At 47.6% G+C, this 27214-nt stretch overlaps 1 protein-coding gene across 1 annotated transcript in view; it reads left to right on the top strand.

Moving 5' to 3' along the window:
* CREBBP (CREB binding protein) overlaps window positions 1–27214 on the top strand; it is a 121234-nt gene that overhangs the window by 40291 nt on the left and 53729 nt on the right. The window contains exon 3 of the mRNA XM_018040244.1: window positions 13428–13604. Within this exon, the coding sequence (XP_017895733.1) occupies window positions 13428–13604 (177 nt within the window). The remainder of the gene's footprint in view (window positions 1–13427; window positions 13605–27214) is intronic.

Here is a 27214-nt window from a genome sequence, read left to right as displayed (position 1 = left end):
TCTTTCTTAAGGATCCGACACCACATTAGTTACATCTCCTTAGGCTCCTCTTGGCTAGGACATTTTCTCCGTCCTTCCTTGTTTTTGATCATTTTGACCGTTTTGAGGAGGACTGGTCCGGTATATTTAGAATTTCCCATTGTGATATAGTTGGGGTTTTATACTCACGGTGTTGGGGAAGGAAGATCATAAAGTGCCATTCTCATCACTTCACGGCAAAGGTGCATACTGTCGCCATGGCTGACCACAGGGCTGTGTGGCTTGCCTGGGCTGGGTCGTGGCTCCGTTGTGCTGGGCCATCCCCCCTCGCGTGTAGCCAGTCCTCTTGGAAAGAAATCACCGTGCCCAGCCCACACTTACGGAGTGGGGTTGGCCTCTACCTCCTTTATGGGGGGTGGGGCGCATCTGTCTGTGTAACTTATTTGGAATGCTCCTGCATGGGAGGTTTGTCTCTTCTTCATAGGTTCTTTTTTTAATAAATAAAATCTAACATTAAAAATCTACATGTTTTATGTATGTTATACATGGCACACTATACATATTCATCTCATTTTTTAAAAACTTGATATTATTAAAATTGATAATATAGATTTCATTCATTTATTTTAAACATCTGTCCATGCGACTTTTACAATTCTTCCTTAAGTTTTTTGTATTATAGTTTTTCTGTATTGTTTGTGCAGGTTTTTGAACTTTGTGCAGGTGTAACACTTTGAAAACTTTGCCTTTTACAGGAACTTGAAGCAGTGGGTAGAGTTGAATCTGAGATACAAGAAATATTTGTTTTAGTAATTTTTAAAATGAAGATTACTCACAAATGGAGTTTTCCCCCAAGCATTTTTTATTTTTCTTTGCTCATGTTTATGACACTTGGTAAAATGAACTCTGTGCGTGCAAACATTCCTTTTCCTCCCTTTGGTTTTGTGCTGATGAATGAGCACCCTTCTTGACTGTTGTAAAGAACGAGTGTCCAGAGTGCTCCGAACACACCAGGTCAGAGCTATCGGTTGATTTTTGATGACATTTTCTGTTCAGGAGGTGTAGGTAATTATCAGTGGGTTATAATTCCAAAGTCATAGTTCTGAGTTAGTACACCTGTGCCCAGTTTTATATATTTTAGTGGAGGAATGTGGCGCTTGGGTTTGTAGCTTTTGGTGAATGGCGTATTGCAGTGGTTGTTTTGTTATTTACTTGGTGGAAACTTCATACCCTCAGTAACAAGCCATTTCATTCATGTTTTTCTGCCAAGTTTTTGAAGAATGAACTGGGAGACAAGCCATCTAAAGTTCTAGAGTAAGAGATAGATGATACTGAGAAATGCCAACTTAAGACATGATATTGGAATCACTGACTTTAAATCGTTAACAGTTATGGTGCAAGCCCGCCTGTTTTCAGTATTGTAGAAAATCTATTCACTTTAGAGAATCCTGTCTGAGGTTAGAGATTTTCTGTGCTCTATTTTTGGAAAGAGATATTAAAGCCACCTCAAAATTGCACAGTGCTTTGTGGTTTCCAGCGCAGTTTCCTCTGCACTGTTCCATTCGAGTCGGAAACAGGAAGTCTGGGCAGCCCTGTGTGCCCGGTGTACGGGCCGTGGTCTCAGTGGTGGGCGGCCATGCCGATAGGGCCACGGGGAAGCGCTGGTGTGGTGATAGGGGCCAGACCGGGGGAGGTTTGGAGTCTTGTTTTCTCCCCAGAGAACTTGGCATATTTTGCTTGAAGATTGACTATAGAATGGGAGGTGCTGGCCAGCTTGGCAGTTGTCAGGGTGTGGCTGCACCTCGGCAAGCTACTGCTGCACGTGGGTTCATTGAAGGAAAGGTGTGGGGCGGGAGTGGCTGGAAGCTGCGTGGCCGTGACTCTCGGGTCAGTCTATCTGGATCTGACTGGAGACGTCACAGCAGTTTCCATTCCAGTCTATCATGTTGCAGGGCTGCTCTTGAGAGACAGAGCTTACCTCTTATAAGTAATTATCAGCATTAATAACCAGCTTACTTCTGTTCTTCCCAGTCTTGATGTTCCTTTTAATTAATACCTAGATTTGTCAGTCAGCTCCCAGCCAGATGGCTGATCATCTAGTCTGATCGTTGTGGGTGTTTGAGTGGAGAGACTTTGAAACTGCGAGAGTAACTCCTCTGTGGTGGATACCGGGGGATGTCTTACCGTGTTCTCGTTCGTGGTGCTGATCCTGAACCGCAGCCACCACTGATGAACATTAGTGGTTACTATTCAGCCCGCTTCTCGGGGCCCATCTAAGTTGGCCCACCTGAGCTGTTTGTCTGCCCACCCCCTCCCTCCCCAGACTCCACTTAGCAGTTGGAGTGGATGCCACCTGCTGGCAGCGCACACGTGTTTCCTTGTAGCTTGTGTCTCTTGTCTTGGGCTCGAGAGGACGTGGCCCCGCATGCTCTGCACCGCCACCAGCCTGCACTGTCCGCTTGTAGAAGGTGCTGATAGATGTCATTCTCATAAGTGATGAGCATGTGTATCACCACCACCTTTCACTTCCACTGTGCCGAAGGTCAGAGCATCATTCCAGGAGCTTTGAGCTCAGAGGCAGATGGGCATCAGTGAGAGTGGGCAGGTGTGATAGATGCTGGACCAGCTCCTTGCTCGGAAGGTCTGCTCCCTGAACAGGTACTCTCCGCTGTCAGTGCATCTCACTGTCGAGATCTGGGAGCCGGACACGTTCTGCTGAGTCCCTCGTGATCCATTCTCTTGCCTGATGCTCTGCCGAGCTCAGGTGCCAGGTGGAGTCAGAGGAAATGGTGTTCCTTGCTGCCTGGACCAGAGTGCAGAGAACAGGAGTTCTTTGTGCCTTTGTTGAATCGAGGGTCACTCACGCAGTTTCCGAGTTGATGAACGTCAGCAGCTGGAGCAGCGCACAGTGTGTTGTCGGCTGCATCTGCTTCTCTTTTCCCTCCTCCCAGCCTTTCTTGCCAATGGGAGTGTAGGTGTCTGAGTGGCTGAGCCTCATTCAGGCTTTTTTATGGTCACATGTACAATACATTAGAGCAAAGTGTGACAACCTACAGCCATGTTACAACTGTGGTGGATTTAATTTAAAGTCCCACCCAGGAATAATCTCTGGCAGTCATAATCGGTTTGATCTACCTAGTTTTATTCAGTGTCTGGTGACAGGTTAAAATTAATATTTTAAATACAGCTGTGCAGCCCATCAGTGGGTCATATTATTGTGAGCAGTCAGAATGTTTGCGTAGAGAATGACTTAAACACAACTTTTCCTCCTTGGATAAAATAATGCTTTGTGGAGAGAATTTCAATAATATAGAAAATGTTTAAAAAATAAAAACCACCTCTAAACTCTTTATTAAATATTTTGGTGTTCTCTTTCATGCTCTGCATGTATCTGTGTGCATGTGTTATGGGGATTATATGTTTTTATTCTTTTTTTTTTTTGAACCTAATGTACAAGGGCCATTTTCCCCTTGTCAGTAAAGGGTGAGTTTTATAGTAAAAGAACTCTTTTACCTTAAATGCCACCGCCACTGCTTTACACTGATTTTGCACTTTGCCTTTGCGAGAGCTCTCACACAAGTTTCTCTAGGAGTGAGGTGCAGAATGTGGAGCGTTGCGGTGCCTCTGTGTGTCCTCGGAGCTGTGTGTGCCAGTGCGTGACCAAGAGCACACCGCTGTACCCAGTGTGCTTTCATCAGGAATTGACACAGCTCGGACTTCGGTTAGAAGTAGAGCCACATGTGTTTGAAACGATGACATGTCTTTGAGTGTGTTTTATGGCTTGAGATTTATGGTGTTTAATAAGCTGGGCAGGACTTGACTTCATCCCCTTCGTTCCTCCTCTTGCAGCCGAGGAGGCCCCAGAGAACACTGGGCTCGTGTCCTCCCCTGCCTCCTGGGACTCTCCTCCTGCCCCGCCGGGAAGCTCAGAGCCTGCCTGTTTCCAGAGCTGGTTCAGTTTTCCTGCCTTGGTGGAGAGGAAGAGCAGAATTCTGTGAAATGTCAGCTTGCTTTCTCTTTCACATTCTACTGGAAGTAATCATGGGGTCTGGTCCCCCGCAGTTTTCTTTGCATATTCGGTCCCATCTAAGTTACCTCTCCATCCCCTGAATTCCCTTGTTACCTGTGTGAGCTTTCTCCTTGTTCCTCTGTTGTCTCCCCTGTCTGCTGTGTTTCTTCATTCTTCGGGTAGTTTGTAAATCCACGGAGGAGGGTTCTTCTTGGCCTAATAGAGTTCTCCCCATAGAGGGTTGGGGCAAGGTTTACTGAAAGCTTGGCATTCTCTTCTGTTGTGCTGTAGCTTAGCTGCAGTGTAAATTAAAATTCATCTTTATACACCTTCATTCTTTATAAAATATGGTGCTTTGTTCTCATGCTTTTCCCTCTTCTCTCCTACTCTTTTATCATCTTTTCCTCTTTCCTCCTCTTTCTCCATAACCACTGTGGGCTGGGCTTGGTTTTGATTCACAAAGAGGCTGCTTTCCCACCTTAAGAAAATATTAGGACTTGAAGAATTAGGAGAAGTGACCAATTTTGAGTTTCATCGCCCTCATCTTGTTTTGGTGGTACTTCCTGTAACACAGTCTGGGAGATGGTGTGGAGGATGCGAAGCTGTGGAAAGCCTGGCGTCTGTGGCAGCAGTGCCCTGCAGAATTCAGTCTCCTGGACAGGCCACTGGCCACCCCACAGGGACCACGGCCTCAGTGAGATCCTCGCAGGCCAGGGGCCGCACTTGGCCACGCAGACTCCGAATCTCCAGCTTCCTGTCCCCGTCGACAGCTGGGCCTTCCGGGATGTGGCTATCAGACGATTCAGCGTTGCTTTTGTCTGTCTGTCCTGGTGCACCGGGTCTCTGGCTGCCTGCGGGCCCTCTCCAGTCGCGGTCATGGGCTTCTCACTGCTTCTCCAGGGCTTGTTGCAGAGCACTGGGGTGGCTTCAGTAGTTGGGGCTCACGGGCTTAGTCGCTCTGTGACATGTGGAATCTTTCTGGGTCAGAGATCAAACCTGTGTCCCCTCCATTGGCAGGCGAATTCTTAACCACTGGACCACCAGGGAAGTTCCACACTGATTTTTTTAAAACCAGAAGGGTCACTGGTTTTAGGATCCCAGGGAACTCTAAAGATCACCAAGTGGCCATCTAAATGCTTCGTGTCTTGTGGCTGAGGAGAACTGAAACTTGGAGGGAACAAGAGTCTCAGTCACACAGCTGATGAGAGGCAGATTCAGGATTAGCCCCCCTGACCTTGGCCTGGTGCTCTGCTTGTGAGTTAGTGCATACTGCACCCTAGAGAGCTGGTGTCTACCCGTAGTGACCTCTGAGGGATACCAACACTATTAGGGCATTTTTATTGCTAGAAGTTTCTGGAACAATTGGGCAAACACAAGTGAGGCCACCTGAGGCCTTGGCGGTGATCTGCTGTCCTGTCATCTTCCCTTTAGGAGCTTCCATGTTCTTTCTAAGTCACACACTGCTTGCACACCATCCAAGGGCAGTACCATGAGCGTCAGTACGTACTTGTTTCCACCCGTTTTCCAGTTGCAGTTTATTAGTCTAAGGGGAGTCTTCAGACCTGGGGGGCTGTGTGTTTCCCTGAATACTTTCAAAGCTGGAGGCATCATGAGAGTTGAGTTCAGCAAGGTAATTTCTCCCATGCTCGGGGTCTTCCACCCAGTTCTCTCACTCCAGGTGACTCTGCACCGCCAGGTGATGGCTTTGGTGTTGCGACCCGTTGTGTATTCTCTTACTCTTTATTTGCCAGGTCGAGGTACTGGAGGGATTCCAAGAGCGAGCGGGTGATAGCAGACAACTGAATACAGCCGTGTCTTCCATGGAAACTGTTTTTCTTGGCTCTCTCCCAACACTGTCAGGTTGCCAGGAGAAAATGCATTTGGCTTTACAAACGATATGGCCAAACTCTGGGTTAGTCCTGGGTTGTTTGGTTTGTTTTTTGTTGTTTTGTTTCTTTAGTCATGGAAAAGAATGAATACTTCTGGCTCTTAAATTACTTGGCATATTTTTGCTCATGGCATACCAAATTGTGTTTTTACACACTTTATATGAATCTGTGGTTTTATGTGTAGAGCAACGTGTGAAGAAAGATGTGAAAAACTTCAGGTTAATAAACCTGTCAGGTTAGGTCGGAGCCACATCAAAGGGAGCGTTCCTCGCTTTGTCGTGGCCAGCTTGTGAGCAGGCGCCACTTCAGTCTCTTTTTTGTGGGAATGTTCTTTCTTACTCAGTTCTTAACTTCAACCCAGGAACATTAGTCTGGGGTATTTTGACTGTATATTGTTTCTGCTTAAAATCTATTTTAAGTTCAAAGTGAACATTCTAACTTATTTTTTGCTGGCAAACAATCTAGAATGAAAACTGAAAATTTTGTGATTTGCTAGGACAGTTAGAACACAGTTGTCTGTTAAAAGCGTATCTACAGCTAGTAACTGCACAAGATTGTTTTTGTCACAAGTTCATTTCATGTTTCTCTGAAAATGTCTCATCATCAAATGCCAATAGTCCCAGCTGGCTTCTCCCTCTGATCCTGTGTGTTTGAACCACTCTTCACTATCATGCATTCTCTGAAAAATGTTCATTGGTTTTGTTAGTATTATGCATCTGGTGTAAAGTAATTCCCCCCGGAGCCAAGTTGTAGCACACCAGCCAACACCCACAGCACCTGCTGTACCTGCCAGTCATTCTTGTGCTTCGTGTATGTGAGCCCACTTAATTCTAACACGACTCTAAGTGGAGGCAGCACCTCCTCTTATCTCCATTTTACAGACGATAAAACTCGGGCACAGAGATGCTTAAGTAAATTATCCAAGGTCACATGCCAGCAAGTGGCAGGGCCACCCTCAGACCAGGTAAATATCCCCAGCGTCCACAGACTTAACCACAGTGTCTTACTGCCTCTCAGAGTGAAGTCTTGTTTGTGGCTGTGTTCCAGTAAAACGTTTGTTTGTTTTTTCAAAAATAGGCTTTGAGCTACTCTGGCCCTGGGGCCATGGTTGCTGACGCCTGGTCTTCGTGGACTGAGCCAGTCTCTGTCCAGCGGTGCCCAGAGCTCGAGGCTGGCAGTGTGAGTCCGGGTGGCTCTGTGGGAGCAGGGGGTGACCCGTCTCTGCCGGGGGCGGGGCCTCGGGGCGGGGTGGACGAACCTCTGGCAAGTTCTCCAGTGGCTTGCTGTGTTCCTGAGCTCTCTGGGCCACCCTTTCCTCATCCACGAAGTGTAAGTTTTAACTAGATTCTCTCGGAGGCCTTCCAGCTGACAGTTTTAACCTGTCCTTTTGTCCCTCCTAAAGTTATCACTGAAGGCTATGTTTTGTTTTCTTTTTCCTGATCAGCGTCAGTTACACACACGCGCACACACACACACACACACGTGTGCGTGCAGTACTTCCTCTGATCTTTCTGCTATGTAGTGTGGTTTTCAGTGTGTATCAAGGTGTGAGGAAGAATTCAGCTTTTGAAAAAACGTGTTTAATGGGCTCATCAAAACCACATCAGACTCAGTATCGGCTGCCGGCTGACGTGCTGGTGGGGCCATGAAGAGAAGCCTGCTGCTGGCTGTCCTGCCCCTCTGCTGGACATCCTCCCTGTTACCATCATTCCTGACGCGCTCAGCTGGTCACCCAGTGTGTCCCCGTCAAGCTGTTAGCTCCTAAATGGTTGTGATCTGACCCTTCCTGTGCGTGTGTGTTGCAGGAGGCCGTTTGGAGACAGAGACTGGGGAGAGTTCATTTGTGAGGGTGGTGGTTCTGTGGGCGGTTGATGTCTCTGGACAGGAGTCTGTTCCTGGGAAAGGCTGTGTACAGCGGGGGGTGTGTGAAGTCTGGGGGGAGCTTGTCCTTCCGTGAGACTCCAGGAGCTGCCTTCCCCAGGGCAGGTGTCTTTTTACTTTAGGGGATCTTAGGACCCCTTTTGAGAACCTAATGGTGGATCTTTTCTTTCAGAAACGTATATCACACAAAATGTGTACAAGTGCGGCCGCCCTAGCACCCCTCCCCGCATCGACTGCCCGGCGGGCCCTGGCCTGCCCTCTCGTCCCCGGGGAGTTCGGGTGGCCAGTTGCAGGGAGGAGGGGCTGCACCATGAGGTGGCTCTGCCTGCAGGGAAAGAGTTTCTCCGTTTCCATTCCCTCCAAACGGGTGGGAACACTGGCTGGCTGCTGTGGTGGAGACTCTGCTGGGGAGGAGCCTGCGTGACCACGGTTCCTCCCCCCTCACGCCTGAGTGAGTTCTCTGTTGTTCAATTACTACCTTGCTTGATTCCCGGAGTGAGGGCAGCAGCAGAGATCGTCTCTGGGTTAGCGTAGTGTGTGGAGAGCATCTCCGTGCGCTCTGGGAGCTCACAGCTTGTGTTCTTATCAATAATGTTGGTAGTTGTCATAGTCTGACACAAATAGAGGATGAAAATATCTGTTCCCACACTGAGGTCAGCAGAGGAGGCCGTTGGCAGCCAGAGGGGACTGTGGGCACTGATGGACCAGGGTTGCAGAGCGCTGGTGGGAGGCTCTGGGCTGGAGCCTGGCTGAAGCCTTACACCAAAGCAAGGGGTTTGCTGGCCTAGGGCGTGCAAGCGCAGAGTGCTGTTGCACAGCCAGGCTGGGGTGCTGTCACGGGGCACAAAACTGTGTTCATGCTGTAAGACCAGCTTCGAGTGTGTGCTCTCTTTGTGCTCAACCTTTCAGCACAGGCCAGTGGACTGGTAGCCTGTCTGTTGCAGTCAGTAGCTGAGATCCTCATGTTGACTGTTTAAAAGACAGAAAGGAGCCTGTTCTGCCTCCTCGAGTGCCCCCTGAACCCAGGGGTGACCCTCATCTGTGCCTGGCTGCGGTGACCGGGTCACAGTGCTTTGACCACACCTCCCCGCCGTCGCCCCCGCCCTCGGTGTTGATGTTGGGGGTTCTGTTATTCCGTGCCGGGCTGCAGGATGTAGTGGTCTCTTGGATGTTCGTTTATTTGGGTTCTCTCCCCAAATACTAATCAAGTACCCACTATGTACTGGGGCCCATGGACACAGAGCAGACATAGATTCCAGGAAGGCAAGACATTTCATCCTGGTTTTGTGCCAAAGACAGATTTAGTCTAGATTGTCATAAATATTATCATGACAAGTAATTGCACGGAGCTGTGTCCTATTATAAATCTTCCCAGTCTGTCTGCACTCTGCGTCTAGCAGAATGGAGAGAGCACGTCTGCTCTGTCTTGCTTCTGGGGTAGCGGTCACTCACCTGTTGGGCCAGCAATTCAGAACTTGAGCTGTTTTTGATTGATGGACCAGGCGCCGTCACCAGAATTGGCTGCCGACACTGTCTTTGTTTTGCATGCTGTGTGTGCAGGCGGTGTTCAGGTTTGCTGAACTGAGCCCTGAAGACCGGCTTCCTCATCTGGTCTCGTGCTTCAGAGCCCTGCCATCTAGGGCGGGCACAGGCGCCAGTGCTGACACTGCTTTTGGGGGGGCAGGTTTGGGGGTTGTCTTCCTGGGACACATGGCTGTAGTTTATGTGTCTTTATTCTCTTGGTGAAGTGATAAACAGGTAGGAAGTAGGTTCTCAAATGATTGATAGATAAACTTGATCATAGGAATGCTTTTTCATGGGAAAACTTGGTAGACTTATTAAGCAGTATTTAATTTAGATTTCATTCTGGGAGAAATTGTCTTTTTCCAATACTTACTGTAGTTAACTTTTCCTGTTTTCTAAGATTCAACTTGAATTAAACGTTTAAAAGGGCTCTGGAAGAATAGAGTGAAAGGATATTTTAACATGTATGGGCTGTTGCTGAATGAGGCAGAATATAAATACTTATTGTATAGGCTTTAATTTGTTCATATATAAATTGCACCATTAACTGAACGGTTGCCTGTTTCTGCCGTTCTACTTTTTGAATTTTATTGAGAAGACTATATGCCGGTTTTGGAGCAGCCTTAACCCAAAATCTGATAAACTTCAGTTGAAAATAAAATAAAGTTTACTAAGTTGCTATCAAGTAAAACTGTTGGGAAATTAGAAGAAATATGTAGGTTTTATTGATTGGAGTTAGACAAACATCTTGATTTATACAGTTTCATCGTGAGTGTGGATGCTAAAAAAACCTGTGGTGACTAGATTTGGGAATGTTCAATCTGATCAAAGGAGAGTAGATACAGACAGGAAATCAAAAATCTAGAAATCTCTGGACATGAAAGGGGTTACTCAGAACTGCAGGCTAGGACTGGAGAGCAGCGTTCCAGTTCTCCCAGGCTCTGCCAGGAGATAGCTGGGACCAGGAGGCCTGCTTGGCCGAAGGCTGGGGGGACTGTTAAAGGACTGTCCTTGCCTGGCCTCTGTTAGCTCTGATGTTGAAGAGGGTCTGGCCTGGACCAGGGAGCTGAGGTTGACCTTGGAGCCTGATCCCGTGGGTAGCAAGGACTCACTTTGGTTCATCTTTGGAGTGTGGTGTCATGAGGGTGGGATTTTCCCCTATTTTTAAAACGCATCTTCTCTGTGAGCTGGCCATTCCTTACCTGAAATCTCTGATCCTTGACTTCACCTTGGTTCTTGCCCCATGAGGGTAGAACCCATGTTGAGAGGTTTCCTTCGCTATGGGATGGCCAAGAAGAACAAGTGAGAACAGATTTCCTGATGAAGCCTGTCAGAGTTCACAGCACTGGTGCTTTGCCCCAGCGACTCACCAGGCCAGTAGTAGCCAACCGAGCGGACCACATACCTACCAGGTGTTCACCCTGGCAAGGTGCGCGTGTGAACACCGTGCAGGTGTTTGCAGCACCTTAGATGTTTTTGACAAGCCTGATGACCTTTGAACCACATGGGCCCCCTCTGGCAGCTCGTGGGCCTCCTGGCATTCACTTTTCACTCTGCGCTGAAGGACCTGTCTGGGACAGTTGGATCTGTGCAGGGACAGATGCCTTTACTTCACACCCCCGCCCCCCCCCAGCTCTGCCCATTCTGGCTCATCAGTACCAGAAACTTCAAAAGAACATCGATTTTTCTTCTTTATCAGATTGGTGGTTACGAGAAGCGAGCTCCATGCATGCAGGGAAATTGCACGCATTGCACTCTGAACCAGGCTTGGCTCACAGCAGCACCCAGTAAACGCTGGCTGGCTGTGGGCAGAGGTTCATGGAGGGCGGATAGATACACGTCTCCCGACATACTTGGTCCTAAATAGAGAAATTTCAGATGAAATTTAGGAAATGGAAATTACAGCTTCTTTTTCCACAAATTCTTGGGGCTCTGAGAACAGTGCAATAAAACAGCAATTCAGACCTTTTGGCAGTCTAGTGGTTAAGAATCCACCTGCCAGTGCAGGGGACGTGGATTCGATCCCTGGTCCAGGAAGGTCCCCCATGCCTCGGGGCGACTAAGCTTGTGGGCCCCAGCTGCTGAGCCTGTGCTCCGCAGCAAGAGAAGCCGCTGCAATGAGAAGTCCCTCTCTGCAGCTGGAGGGCAGCCCCCACGCACCACGACGGGAGAAAACCCGTGAGCAGCAGCAAAGACTAAGTGCACCCAAAATAAATAAATGTGTTTTTAAAGCAGAAAGTCTACAAGAAATGATCATTATGTAGCCTTAGTTTAGTGTAACACTTCCTGAAAATACAGGGTTTTGGTTCAGTTCTTCTTCGTTTTAGATAACAACTGAAGGAACCTAGCTGAAAATCAGAAATGTCCTTTATGTTAAAAAAAAAGTTTGTTAAATCTCTCCTTGATTAAGTCATGTGAATTTAAAGTGGAATCTCCTTGTGGGCTTTGTGGAGCATTTGTTTTTACTTCAGTTTACTCAAGTTGACTTTGAGTTTTAGTTGTTCAAATTCGTTTCAGTTTACTCAAAGCAAATAGGGCAAAAATGGTAGCTAGGATGTGTTTATGTTCAAAAAATGAGAGTATCAGCTGTGAGGGTACGTGTGGAAACCACCAGTACCTATGAAAATGCCAGACAAGATCTTTTTGGTTACAGTCATTTGGTTTTGTGTTTTTATGTGGATATTTCAGCAGAAAAGCCTCAATTGTGTTGAGCATCTATTTGTTTGCAACCTAGAATTTTAGAGCCGAAAGAAATAATGCAGTTGCCTTGTGCGAGGCGCTCATCTCTGAGGTGAGGGAAGGGAAGGAACCTAAGTTAGCCTGTGTGAACGGGCTGGTGCTGCAGTCACCACGTGAGGTTGGTGGAGAGAACTGAGCTGTGATTTCTTGAATGGAAACTTTCCCCTAGGGAAGGGGGGGTGGTCTTCTCTTCGGGGGACTCCTGCCTCCCCGTTGCTAAACCTCAGATGCACCAGGACCCCAGAAAAGCAGAACAGGCAGTAGGGAGCAGATGGGCTGTTGCAGCTTCGTGAGAGCGCAAAGACGGGCAGGCTAGAAAAGCCCGTCTCTCAGTGACGCGTCTCTGCTGCTGCTTCTCCAGGGAGGGCAGCTGGGCAGCAGGGCCGCCCCGTGGCGACTCACGCATGTGGAGGTTGGAGCTGAGGGGTCCTGGTTGTGGCCTCTTGACTGCAGGGGACCCCCCGAGGGGGTTGCTGACCCCCTTCCTGAGGCATAGGTGGAATCTATCCTCCCCACTCTTGGCTTTGTCTACTATTTAGATTATTTTATTTCACTGCCAGTGCAGGAGACACAGGTTTGATCCCTGGATCGGGAAGATCCCCTGGAGAAGGGAATGGCTACCCACTCCACTATTCTTACCTGGGAAGCCCCATGGACAGAGGAGGCTGGCGCGCTACAGTCCTTGGGATTGCAAAGAATTGGACATGGCTTACCGACTAATAAGACTTTATAATGGAAAACTCCAAATAGGTACAATATTAGAAGGGCTAGTATAACAACCCCCTGCACCTGTCCCTGGGTGAGGAGTCACCAGTATTTGTCCAGTCACTCTCTAGGAACACTACCTCTTGCTTCACAAGGTTATTTTAAAGCAAACCCCAGACATTATATCGTTTCTTTGTCAGTATTTCTACTGTGCATTTTGAACTGATGGAAACTTAAATCTGATTGAGGGAGGTGGTAGCTGAAAGAAGCTACTTACAGAGTAGTTAAGGATTGAGCTGAAGGAGCTCCCCTTTGTCAGTGACTCGAAAAGGTTTTGTTTCCACATGATTTTCTGACTGTCAGTGCCTCAGTCAGCATGGGGGCACGGAGAGGGAGTCCGGCTTAGGGGTGAGGGTAGAAGAGCATGGGCTCTGGGGTGATGTTTAGGAGGAGGGAACAGACGGGATGCTGGGAGCAGCTTTGCTTGTCTTCTGTCTTTAGTCTGTAGCCTTTTGAGCAAGTTGCTCTGTTCATAATGCTAACTGTGAACCTTGAGAATGCACCTTTAATTTATAATTAAAATGAAGGTTCAAAAGGGAAGTAATGATTTTTGCTTCAGTGGGTCACAGTGAACATTTCTGAGACCCTTCCTTTCATAAGTGGTCGTGTCAGGACGGCTGATGTTGCTCTTTCTGTTTCAGATGGGAATGACTGGTAACACAAGTCCATTTGGACAAGCCTTTAGTCAAACTGGAGGGCAGCAGATGGGAGCCCCTGGAGTGAACCCCCAGCTGCCTAGCAAGCAGAGCATGGTCAACAGCTTGCCTCCCTTTGCCGCAGACATCAAGAACGCTTCAGTCACCAACGTGCCAAACATGGTGAGTCGCCCTTGGTCTCAGACTGTGGATCTCCAGTGGGCGCTCGGTGTGTGGATTCTTATCGTGCGACAGTGAAGATCTGAAGCTAGAAGTGTGTTGTGGGTGATAGGAGAGTAGCACGTATTTCCTGTGTGTGTGCTGTCTCTGTGAGTTTAAGTTTCTATGATGAGCTGCCCGTAAGGGGCTAGTAAAGATGATTCAGCTAGTCCCCCGTGCTCCCTACCAGCAGGGAGGGGTTCATGAGTCTCTTTGACTTTCCTCCAGAGTCACCCTCTGATTCAATAGGAGAGCTGAGAGAATGGGGGACATGGGGTTTTTTGGCTTTTTTACACTTCTTGTCTGTCAGAGGTTGAGGCTGTCAGTAGAAGCCCATCAATTTGTGTCACAGTCAAATGAAGGACATTTATCTCAGAGAACTGTGCCTTGTCTTGAGACGTGTGTATGCTGTCTGACTTGACAGATGGCTTCACGTGTCTTCATTCTCCCTGAGATTTCCTGCGTATAAAATAGAAACTGTCCTTGTAACTCTCGATCTCACTAACCCAGGGATCAGTGGGAAACAGCTCCTTTGTGCTGCAAGATGGAATCGCTTGAGGTCCAGCCACTCAGGGGAAGTGTGTTCTTCTGTCGGACCTTACTGTGCACACGTGGCCGCTGCGCCTCTGATGTGCCTTTGCTGCGGGGTCAGGGCCTGCAGCAGCCACTTTCCCTTCCCTGGGCCAGCCCCGGGGCTGCCAGCCACGCAGCTGTGCGGAGCCATCTGGGCTGACTCAGAAGAAAGCTGGGGGTTATATTCAGAAAAGGTGGTTCTTGTCTTCTGATTTTTTAAAAACTGTAATTTGAAGTATTTGTTGTGAAGATACCCCAGAGAATTCCTCTATCACTATCACCTGCTTCCCTGGATGTTAGCATCTTCTGTAACTTGGGACAGTTTGCCAGAACTAAGTACTTATAGTACTTAGGAGTCTGGAGGTTGTTGGAAGCAGAAAGAGCTAGGTCTCTTTCTCTTTTTGATAAAAATCAGGAAGTGGAGTGATACTGAGGTGTCCTGATCAGGTTTGCTCTGTTTGCCACATTCTCACATCTTAAAACAAGAGAGAGGAAGAGTGATGAGGCTTGTCCTCAAGCTGCTCCGAGTTCTGACCGCTTCTCCTTGTCGGCATCTCTGTGACTCTCCTGGGTCTGCTTCTCTCCCTCCAGTAACTGTGTGTGGCCAGGATTGCTCTGTTCACAGCCAGGCAGATCCAGAACTTAAGGCAAAGCCCACTGCTTCTTCCATGCGCCCCCCGCCCCACCCTCCAGCCCCGCTCTCCCTGGCCTTGCCTTCCACAGTCCTCACTGGGGGACAGTCGTGTGGACTTCAGTGCTGCTGATTGTCCCCTGGGTTTGCTCAGGAACCTGGAGCACATTTTGGCTTCGGGAGTAAAAGCGTTAGCTTTTCACAGACATCCTGTGTTTTTCGTCTGGGAAACTGTGACCCAACTTTTTCCTCCCTTTTCTTCTTTAAAATTTTCTCCAGCCCCACTTTTTCACCCTCTGTCCTTCACGCACAGTCTCGTGGCAGAAACCCTTCCCTGTGGTCCTCTGCCCAGCTCTGCGGCTCCAGGGACTGAATTCCCGGGACTGGTGCACTGATCAAGGGCAGGATCAGACCAGATGGGAAAGAAGCTTCTCTCTCCACCTGCGCATGGCCTGGAGCTCTGGGTTGTGGAAGGGCTTCTGTCTGCTGGCACTTCAGAGGTTTCTCAGTTGCGCGGGCCGTGCTGTATGTTGTGGGATACTTAGCAGTATCCCTGGCCTTCACCACTCAGTGCTCCCAGCCCTCCCCCGTTCCCTTCCTTTCCCTGCCTAACCCCCACCACCCCCAGCCAGCCCCAGTTGAAAGCCCCTGCCCTGGAGAACGGTTAGGGGAGGCAGTAGTGATAAAATCTCATCCTTCTGTCTGTGAAGTGAACAAATGAGACCAGCTCTTCCCCCGACCCCACCCCTCTCCTTGGGCCCCTCTGGACAGCATGGTGAACTGGGGCAGTGCCTTGGTCTGTGCCAGCCTAGCCACTGCTTTCCCACGGGGACCTGGGTGGACCCGGGAAGTGACGCACAGCTGTTGTCTTCGGAGTAAGGTCCTCAGACGTTCACCCATGAGGCGCCAGAGCTTTGCCAGCATGTATATCTGAAGCCTCAGCCTTCGCGTTGTTGGGTGCGCACAGGTGCTGGCGGGGACCGTCAGAGGAGCAGGGTGCGAGGGCGTGTCACTTGCCTGGTATCCAAGTGCTTTCTCATTGTGTGTTCTACGTTACTCTTTCACAGCCTCTTGAAAGACATCATTCACCTCCCATTGTACAGATGAGGAGGCTGAGTGTTTGACTGAGTTTATTCAGGGCTTGTAGCCTGTTGTCTGCAAGGCCCAGAACTCTTTCAGTGGTCCTAGCCCTCATGTTTTAGGGGCTCTGAGCTCTTTGGGGGTGTTTATATCACTTACATCCGTTCCTCAAAACATATTTGGTGGTCTTCCTTGAACTTTCTAAATTGTATCCGGCCTGTTGGAGCTCAGAGATTGTTGTCTGCAGGAAGGAAGCAGTTACCAAAGACTTAGGTCTCTTTAGTTTAAAAAAAAAAAATAGAAAAATTTGCACCTTGAATGTACTTGTGGTTTTTGTCATGCTTTGGAGTGACCTTGTAAAACCCAGCGAGGCTCTGTGTGCGGCCTGGGTGAGTTCGGGCCTGTGACTCCAGCTCACCCGGTGCCTTGGCTGAGCTCTCTGTGGAGCCATTGAGGCACTCGGTCTTTGGCCAAGGGGCTCGTGCCTGTCTCCTCTCCATCACTGGGGGTGCAGAGGAAGCCAGGGGTGCGGACAGTCTTTCAATTTGCTGCTTTTGTTGAGCACCTTTTCTGAGCCCAGGTGTATCTGGAATGTGGCTGTGAGTGATGTAGAGCTCGCCCCCATGGAATTGCGGGGGTGGGGGGCAGCGGTGGTGATGGAAAACAAATAATCAAAGACAGACTGCCCAAGCAGGTCTGAGTAGCACACAGAGGTTGAGGTTGACACGGGGACCTCCATAGGTGGAACCATCAGAGAGAGAGCTGCACCAAGAATGGGGTTTAAGGGCAAGTTCGGGAGGGTGAGCAGAAGCCATGGAGACCCCAGGGCTCTGGAAGAGCATGGCTTGTATGGGAGCCAGCGGAAGTCCAGGGAAGGATGAGGGGGAAGTGGTATGAGGTGACTACTGGGGGCTCAGCCGGATCCATCTCAGGGAGGCTGTGGGTGGCAGTGGCCGCTGCAGCGGTCCAGGCTAGAAGAGACAGGTCACAGTAGGGACAGGGGAGCAGACAAGAGTCTCCACTAGAGTGGGGTCACCACGAGAGATGACTTGGTGGGTGGTAGGGCCATCTACAGAGCTAGCAGAGGAGCAGGCTGGGGAGAGGGTGACGACGGAGAGGGCACTCGCAGTTCCGCCGTAGACTTGCTCCTCTTGAGATGCTTGTGAGACGTCCAGGTGAAGAGGCCAGGCAGGTGGACGGACATCCAAGTAGGGTGGCCACTGTCCAGGGGGGCTGGCGATGTCCCTGAAGGTGGGAGAGGAGACTGAGAGGGGATGGTGACTGTTGGGGTGGTGAGCGAGGTGAGGGCCGAAGATCGCCAGGGGAGTGTGCAGGTAGATGTGTGGGTGGTCCGGGAGCGTGTGGGCTGTGCGGCCCGTAGTCATGGAAACCTGTGGCTCCCCACGCTCTGAGGTCTCCCTCTGGGATGTGCTGCCTGGAGCTCCAAAGGGCGCAGAGCTCCCATTGCAGATGGGGTCCTTGTTGAGGGCATCCATAATCCCCAGGACAGCATTCAAGAGCAAATGCCACATCTCCCTAAATTTTCACATGGATTTCATTGCAGCTCTGTCTTTCGGCCATTTTATTTGTAATTTCTTAACTTTCTACAGATTTTTGAAGTTGTTAGAATTTTTACCATATTATTACACTGTATATCATGATTTTAAGATCCACTCCCCTACCCCCCCCAACCCCACCACATTGTAGCATCTTTGAAATCAGGATGTTTTTTAGAAATAGTCAAGTTTTAGGTCTAATAAGACTCAGTATGTATGCTATTGTTTATAATGTGAATTAATAAGAGTTATAACTATTAAATTTATGTGTTCACTATCCAGTTTTCTAGGATTGCTCACATGGATGTAAGAATTTCAAAACAATATAAATTTTACTGATGAAGAAGAGTGATTTTGGTGGGGGCATAGGTTGGACTGTCTTTCTGTAGCCTGGCTTGAAGGTCCACATGGGCCGTCTGAAAGGAGAGGTCTGTCCAGGCCGAGCGGAGTTGTCCCAGGGCAGTCCTCTGGAAGCGGGGGCCACCTGACCCCTCAGTGACATTGCCCTTCTTGCCGTTCTCACCTGAAACGGTCATAACAGAGCGTGGGAGCGTTAGCAGGAAGGGGGCGGAATTCGGGTATCAGCTGGGACCGGATTGTCCATTCTGCTGTTTGCTGACCTGTGGGGTGTGGGGTTGTTTTGAAGGGGCCCCGTTTCAGGTGGGGCACCCCTGGGTTTATCTCACCTGAGAAGGTTTGGTGACCAGAGGGCCCCCACCGTCAGTTTCTCTCTGGAGTCTGCTGTGGGTGCCCCACTGTGGTCTCCGACAGGGTTATTTCGAACAGGAAGTTCATGTGTGTTGGGGTTTTTTGTTGTTGTTTTGAGAAAAACTAAGAACTATATTGTGGAGGATTTGCCATTCCGAACTTGTGGTGGAGGAGGGACTTCCCTGGTCCGCCCAGTGGCTGACTCTGTTCCTGCTGCAGGGGCCCCGGGTTCAGTCCCCATCAGGGAACTAGATCCCACATGTGGCAACAAAGACTGAAGACTTCGTGTCACACAACTAAGACCTGGCACAACCAAATAAATTAATTTATTTTAAAGACAGAGTTGTAGTGAAGGAAAATAATCAGGAGTGCTGCTCATTTAACACATTATTGCTTGGGGGATTTTTACAGAAACTCACACCTGTGGTCAGCAATGTGTTACGTAAGTGAATGTTGAAATGTCTCTGGTCAATAAAGTTCAGATAACAAAAAACGAATTAATACATCTCTGGTCAGTAAGTTGTTAAAATTGCTCACAAAAGGAAAAATAAAGTAGCTCATGGGAGTGGTGTTAGTTCTTGTGTCAGAGAATTGGAACCTGAAGGCTCTGGACAGGCCCCCCAGGCAACTGCTGGTTCAGGTCTCTGAAGTGGGGGAGGGTGACTGAGCAGGCCGCTCCGTGCAGAGGAGGGTCCGGCTGGAGTGAGCTGGGGGCAGCACCGCTGGCAGCTCGTGGTGACGCGCCATCAGCTCTGGCCCTTCCGGGACAAGCTGTGCGTCTTGGAGTTGGTTCTGTCTGCCTCACAGTGAGTCAGCGGACCCACTGCATCAGAGTGACTGGCTGCTGGGCTGCCCTATGTCCTCCTAGTTCGGAATCTCTTAGAGGACGGGGGAGGAATCTTTTTGTCTCTCACTGTTATTGGTGAGACTTTTCACTTTTGTCTTTCTCAGTGTTCCAGCATGTGCCACCTGCTTCCCTCTAAGACGGTTCAGGATAATTGCCAAGTAGATGGACTTGGTCTTCCTCTTGTGGTGGGACTACGCTCCTCCAGTGACTCTGGTGTAGATTAGGCTTCCAGAGACTCTGTCCCCTGCAGTGTCCGGGACCTGATGCCTGAATGCCCATTGGAGAGTGGCCTGCTTTGTTAGCCTTTGTGTCCACTTCAGCACTTCAGAAACCTTCACTTTCTCCCTCCCCCTTTTTGTCTTATTTTCTCATCATTTTCCATCTTCCATATCCAGTTTTCCAATCACTGAGGAATCAAGACTTGAACTGATTGAGCTTCATGAACCCAAGCGTCTCTCCCTGTTGTCGTCTTTGGCTCATCCTAGTTTTCGCTGCCCTTTAAATGCGCACGTGTGTAAAGCATTGTCCGTAGTTCCTTGTCCTTCACACGCAAGGGTCTAAAATCACTGGCACTCTGGTGTTTCCCTCCACCCTAGGCCTAGGGAGAGAGCTTCCAGCACTCTCATCCTTTGCTGGAATGACAAGTGAGTAGTCTCGTCAGCTCTTCACTGTGAGAGCAGTTTCTGTTGAAAATCACTCTGTGGCCATGAATTATGCCTCAGTAATTGAACTGGAATACAAGGGGCAGTGTTGGGAAGTAAGTGCTTGCTTCTCACTATTAGTCCTCCAAGTGTTCTTGTAATTTTAGGCATTTACCTTTCTTATTCTCATCGCCTCCACCTGTAACTTGAAGATGAGAAGATGAGTTTATGGGCCTTTGGAGAATAATTTTTCATCTAAAATTCTTACCAGCACCTATATAAATCCTTTCTACTATTTAAACTCATCCTCTTTTGTTTTGGCAATAAATATTAGCCTGGGAAACATAGTCTTAAGTCCAAAATATGATGTGTTGCAAATATTAAAAAAGCTGTAAATTGAGAAATAATTTATGGTATTCTTTGATAGTAGAGACCAGCTGTATTGGTTGTACTGGTATTGGAAGTACTCAATCAGGATCATTTAACTGGGTTTCCCTGGTGGTCCAGTGGTCGGAACCTGCCTGCCACTGCAGGGGACACAGGTTTGATCCCTGGTTTGGGAAGAGACCACATGCCGCGGAGCCCCTACGCCCCTGTGCCACAGCTGCCGAGCTTGTGCTCTTAGAGCCTCAACGGGAGAAGCCGCTGCAGTGAGAAGCTCCCACACTGCAGCTAGAGAGTAGCCCCAGCTCTCCACACCAGAGGAAGCCTGCACGCAGCCACAAAGACCCGGTGGAGCTAAAAAAAATCACTTAACTTCTTCCCAAGACTAGTTTCCATTAACCATGTCTTTTCTAGAGCCTAATTAGCATAGCCTTTTCTTCAGTGAAGCTTTCTAGGTAAAACAGCATAAATTATCTCCAGAAACATTCAGGTCTTTGACTTCATGTAAAGTAGAGACTTAGTAGGCAGGTTCTTCGTGTCTAAACAAGTTGTGCCCAGTACACACACTAGTGTCAGAATTTCTGCCTGCCCAGTAGCAGCAAATACAGGGACTGTACCAGGCGTTGTGGAAAATGAAGTGACTGTTTTAGGAAGAACTCAGTAGATACCTTAAATGATTATACCTATATATAAAATTTTTTTTAATGTAATATTTTTTTAAGAGGTAGAACTCAGTAGGCAGCACACTTAATGGGTCTGGAAGGAGACAGTCGCAGCTACCAAACATGTGAGCGCAATGTCTGTCTGAAGAGTCACAGCTGTCTTGGTGTGGCCCCAACTTCCCAAACTTCTTTTTACCTTTTCCACAATTATCTGAAATGGTGCTTAGGCTTAAGCCACCAAAAGCTAATTTGTCTGTCAAATGATTAATTTGCCAAGTTATCAAAAACTTACTGTAATAAATTCTTGAAGAATATGTTCATATAGATGGGTGGTCAAGAAGATGATTCCTTGAAAGTTGTGCGTGCTGAGTCAATTCAGCCATGCCTGCTTCTTTGCAGCCTTACGGGCCGTAGCCCCCCAGGCTCCTCTGTCCACGGGGTTCTCCAGGCAAGAACTGGACTGGGCTTCTGTGCCCTCCTCCAGGGGCTCTTCCCAGCCCAGGGATCGAACCCCCGTCCCTTGTGTCTGCCTGCACTGGCAGGCAGATTCCTTACCCCTTGAGCCACCCGGGAAGCCAGTTGTTAGTAGATGGGTAGTTCCCGTGGACTGGTTGTACAGTAACGGGGCCTGATGCCCGTAAGACCTCGTAAGTCAGTTGAGACGTGTGGATCTGGTTGGCCTGTCCGCTTGGCTGTTGGAGTAGATCCAGCAGCTTTTACCCTCGAGGTTTCTTTGCACAGGTGTGCTTGACCATGCAGCCCCCGAGACAGACCGACTCTCCAGGTGGACAGGAGTGGCGCTGGGGCAGGGCAGAGAGTGGGTCTGTCCAGCTGTCTGTCCTGTGCTCTCTCGCCCATGAGTTTTCTTTCTTGAGTTAGCCGTTTTTTCCACTGTGAAATCAGTGTTTCTGATTTGGAAGATTGCTTAGAAATCATTCTGGTCCACCTTGATCATTTTTAGTTGTTTCTTTATTGAATTTAAATCTTAAATTGTTAGGTAATCTTATTTTTAAAAAATCAGCAGACACCAAACAAAAAGAAGACACAGAAACATTATTCTATCTAAATAACTTCTGTTTCTTACCAGTTGATCTTTATCATCTCAGGTGATTATCGCTTCTTCCTGGTTTGATAGCGGAGTACATTTAATGAGCATTTTCTCTATTTTATGACTGCAGAGCTTTGTGTAACCAGCTGTTCTAGGGTCCTTCTGAGGGAATCAGAACAAGCAGATACTGCAGAACAACCCTTTGTCCCACCTGGGGTTCGCTTCGGTGTCATTTCCTGACTTTTAAGTGGAGACTGGGGAGAAGTAAAGTTTCCAGGTGGGTCAGGGGAGGATGTCAGAGAAGTAGGGGTCTGGACTGCATTCGTTCTGTGGAAGGTCTGGGCCAGGCTGATCTGAACGGTTGTCTGTGGGAACCCAGCCCTGCAGATGGGGGGCGGTGGTCATGTGGTCAGAGAAAGCACTTTCGTTCACCGTTCTGACTTGTCCCTTTCTGCTTCTTACTGTTTGCAGAGTCCTTTGCAGACATTATAATCTATACTTGGATACGTCATGAAAAATAACTTCTTTTTCTAGAAAGAATCCAGGATAAACTTTACACATACTCCTTGTGCACATCTGTGATCCTGTCCTTAGGATAAAGGGCATTTAAAAAGATGAGGTTGGTGCTGATTACTCAGACCCATGCAGCAATGACAGATCTAGTAAAATACAGCAAGCTCCTTTACAATTAAGAAATACACCAGAATAAACGTAAAATGTTTGCCTTTCACAGCCGTTTAATGGACAGGGGTTGAAATAACGGTTGAGTTATGGTGCCAGCAAGATACATGCAAAGAACAAAAGATCTAGCAATGAGATGGGGTGAGTGGGCTGTGCTCTCCACAGCCCTTGGGTTGTACACTTTATGTTCACCTGCTGTTACTCATGGTTCAGAATGTTGACAGGCAGTGGGTCGTGATGGCAACACTGTGACTCCTGTTCCCCGGTAACCTTCCGCTTCCACCGTTAGGAATTGCATGTGAGCTGATGGGAGTTACCAAAATGTATTGCATGAATTGTAAAGCTTGTGATGGATACTGTTGTATTGCCTTCCAACAAAAGCCAGGAAGCAGGTCACTAGTATCCCATGATGCTCCCAAGGCTGGGGGTTATCATTCGGTCCTTTGACAGGAGGAGACAGTGTCCAGTTATTGTGGTTTGCATTTCTTGATTACTCGTAAGAAGGAAAGTACGTGTGTTTAGTATGTTTTTGTTTCTCAAGTTGTTTAGTTCCTGTCCTTGGCCAGTTTTTCTTTTTTAAAAAACTTAATTTATTTATTTTAATTGGGGCCTAATTACTTCACAGGATTGTGGTGGTTTTTGCCATACACCGACATGAATCAGCAGCAGGTGTGTGTGTCCCCCACCCAAAGCCCCCTCCCACCTCCCTCAGTTTTTCTGCTACATTCTCTTCAAATGCTTTATGAGGCAAGGTGGGCAGCCGTCTGACAAGGCGAGCGCAGAAGAGTAAGGAGGTGGGATCTCCCCCCGGTCCACCAGCGCCTGTGTGGCTGCACGGGCCTGCATTAGGCCTCCCTGGGCCGGGGGTGGGCATTAAGTGAGCTGCTGCTTGTTGGGCACCCAGCACCGAGTCCTTGAGAAGTGGAGACTGAGGACTGACGTCGGCACTGTCTGCTTTGGCTCGTGTGTATCACGTGGTTCGCCTAGTTTGTTGGTCGCTGTTACGGCGGTCTGGCCCAGGCACACTCACGGTACTCATGACTGCCGCAGCATGAGAATCACCTGTGAGTGTCTCTCCTAAATGTTTCTTTTTATTGTGACTGTAAAGTGCATCCGTGTTCATTTTGGAAAACCTTTAAGAAGTATAAAGCTGTTGTAAGAAAGCCTCCTCTGTGGAACTTGAATACAAACGCCTCTGCCCCCACCGCCCCTCCAACCCCCATCTTGTGAACCGTAGTCTCTGGGAGGCAAGAGTGGGGAATCTGTATTTGAAGAGGTTATACTGGGGACTAGTTAGGAACCACTGCTTTATATATTTTTATGAAGGCCTGTACCACTTTGTAGGACTGTTACAGTTTTTTTTTAATATTTAATTGTTCATTGTTTTCTACTGATTCTTCTGATTTTCCTCCCAAAGTGGGATTTCTTTTCTTGTTTGTTATAAAAATAGTAGACATTTCTTGTAAAACATTCAAACAATGCATGAAGTTGATAAGGAAAAGCTGAATGACTTTATGGTACTATTTTAATAGCTTTCTTCTGTAGCCTGATATGTTCCATTTAACTTCACTGGCAGCGTGAGGGTCTGCGTTATTTCTGGGGTCTGTGTGCGTGTTGTGGCCGTGCTGGGTCTCCGTTGCTGTGCGGGCTTTCTCTGGTTGCAGCAGGCAGCTGGGTCTCCGTTGCTGTGCGGGCTTTCTCTGGTTGCAGCAGGCAGCTGGGTCTCCGTTGCTGTGCGGGCTTTCTCTGGTTGCAGCAGGCAGCTGGGTCTCCGTTGCTGTGCGGGCTTTCTCTGGTTGCAGCAGGCAGCTGGGTCTCCGTGCGGGCTTTCTCTGGTTGCAGCAGGCAGCTGGGTCTCCGTTGCTGTGCGGGCTTTCTCTGGTTGCAGCAGGCAGCTGGGTCTCCGTTGCTGTGCGGGCTTTCTCTGGTTGCAGCAGGCAGCTGGGTCTCCGTTGCTGTGCGGGCTTTCTCTGGTTGCAGCAGGCAGGTGCTGCTCTCTGGTCGTGGCGTGTGGGCTTCTAAGTGCAGCGGCTTCCCTTGTTGCAGATCGCAGGCTCTCGGGCAAGCGGGCTCAGTAGTTGTGGGGCATGGGCCTAGTTGCCCCAGATAACAGTGATTCTATCTCACAATGCTTGGTGGGTCAAGGATTTGGTTGGGGCTTGGCTCCAGGCCTTTGTATTCCATGTGGCTTTGACTAGGCTGTCCTCAGGTCCCCCCTTACTTTTCATGCCTGCATCTGATTTCATGAGGTCTATAGCCATAATTTTTCTTAATTGGTCTATCTTTTCTAGACATTTAGGGAAATTTCCAGTATTCGGTAATTTAATCAAATTGTCTGTCTTTGTACACAGATTTTAGCACACTAGTCCGGCTACTTCCCTAATAATAAATTATAAGATGTAGAACCACTGGATCAAAAGGAATGGACATTTTTCATTTTTTTATCGTGGTCACATTGATAAGTGAAAGATGCTTCTTCGTTCTAATTTCGTTTCTTTGATAATTCGTGAGATAGAAGTCATTTTAAAACAGCTCTATTGAGATACGATTGCTCTCCCGTGCAGTTCCCTTCTTTAAAGCACACAGTTCAGTGGCATTTAGTGTTTTGTGCCGCGATCACCAACCATGTTCAAATTTAGGACATTTTCTTGTTTCAAAAAGAGAGTCTGTACCGTTAGCAAGTTCCTCCCATTTCCCCGAGATCTTCAGCCGGATGCAGCCACTGATCTCTTTTCTGCCCCTGTGGATCTTCCTGTTCTGGACATTTCATCGAAATGGAATTATACAGTATGTGGTTGTTTGTGACTGGTGTTTTTGCTTAGCACAATGTTTTTGAAGTTCATTCATGTTGTAGCATGTACTGTACTTCCTTTTTTGTGGTTGGGTTATATCCTTTTTTTGATATACCATGTTTTTCCAATCTCTACCGTTTAAGTTGGTTCCATTTTTTGGCTATTAGGAGTCTTGCTGCTGCAAACATTAGTGGCCATGTGTTTGTGTGAACATATGTTTTCAGCTCTCTTGGGTGTATGCTTCAGAGAATTGCTGGTCCAGATGGTAACTCCAGGTTTAACCTTTTGAGGAACTGCCAGAGTGGTTTCCCAAGTGGCTCACCCATTCACACACACTCCAGTAGAGTGTGAGAGAGAGCAGGTTCTTCTCCATCAGCACTTGTTACTGTCCGTTTTTAAACTGTAGCTATGCGGCAGGTGTAAAGCAGTACTTCACTGTGGTTCTGATGATAGTTAATGGTATCGAGTGCTTTTTCATGGGTTTCAAGTTTCAGTAAACATACCAGTTTTTTCATGCATTTCTCTGTATATCTTCTTTGGGAAAATGTCTCTTCGTATACTTTGTCCATTTAAAAAAATTAGGTTCCTTTTTTTTTTTAAATCATCGAGTTTTAAGAGTACTTTGAGTGTTTTAGATATAAGCCCCTTATCACATCTGTGATTTGCAGATGTTTTTTCCCATTCTTTGGGTTGTCTTTCACTTTCTTGATGGTGTCTTTTGAAGCTTAACAGCTTTTAATTTTAATGCAGTCTAGTTTATTTTTTTCATTACCATGGTTTCTGCTTTTGGTTACATACCTAAGAATCTATGGCAAGATAGAGTCCTCCTTCATTTTTACCGTTTTCCAAAATATTCTTAGTTATTGCAAAAAATAAAGTTGCCTAAAATTATAAAGTACTTTTGGGGGAATTTGCAAATGTTGTTCTGTATGTTTAAATGGAGGTTCTTGTCTAAGCATTTTTCTTTTAATTCTCTTCTCCCGCCTGAACAGTGGGGACTGAGCTGGGAAGTTGGTAGAATCTGAAGGCTGCTTCTGACAGATTTTTGCAGAAGTTCATACAGCTCTTCCTTCTTGTTGAGTACCAGCCTCAGAGAGAAGGAAATTAAATTTGCCCCACGTTTGTAAGCACTTCGTAACCTGGACTAGCCTCATGCAAGCTGGTGGAGTTACATGGGGAAGGCTAACCCAGGGACACGAGACTTGTCTGCTTCATGTTGCTGGTGACTCAGCTTCATCCTCCAGTTTGTTTTTGAGATGTGTAAACAGTGTGTAGACTTACTAAATAGCTGCATGTAGATGGAGAATAGACCAAGACTTGAACGTGCTGTATTTCCACATGTTGAGGTTTCAACATACCATCAGATACAGTTCAAAATGTGTGATTGAGAACATCGCAGATGAGAAATAATGTGTTAATTTTTAATGACTTTAAAAGTCTTATAATTTAATCCTAAGATTGAGACTTTTTTTAACCAGGTTTTTATATGATACCTCTTTTTACGTTTGTTTATTTTGTATGTAGTATTTCTGTATTTTAAGAAATGACAGGAGGACAACTGGCTTGATTCTTCTAGACATCAGTATTGTGAGAAAGTAAAGGCAGGGGAGGGTAGCAGGAGACGAAGAACCTTAAAGACGGTAACCAGGTGGAGGGTGTGGGCCTGAAATGGGTCCTGATCTGTGCACACCAACTCTAAAAGACTGTTTGGAGACAAGTTGAGAAACTTGTGTATGGACTACATGTTAGAAGATATTAAAGAATCCTTCATTTGGTTATATGTGATAATGGTATCTTTTCCTTTCTACTTTTCCACATGTTTGAAATTTTTTGTAAATGCAAAAGAGACCTAACCAGGTATCATCTTACATTTCCCATATTCTTCTGTTCCTGTTGATTTTCGCTTGGACTTTGTAGTCCATGGAAATGAGCTAATCGATGCAGAATCATTTAACGTAGGTACTGAATGCT

Source organism: Capra hircus, chromosome 25 (assembly GCF_001704415.2).
Source record: "Capra hircus breed San Clemente chromosome 25, ASM170441v1, whole genome shotgun sequence".
NCBI classification, from domain to species: domain Eukaryota; kingdom Metazoa; phylum Chordata; class Mammalia; order Artiodactyla; family Bovidae; genus Capra; species Capra hircus.
The sequence above is the reverse complement of the archived record's forward strand: the minus strand, read 5'-3'. Positions and strand labels throughout refer to the sequence as shown.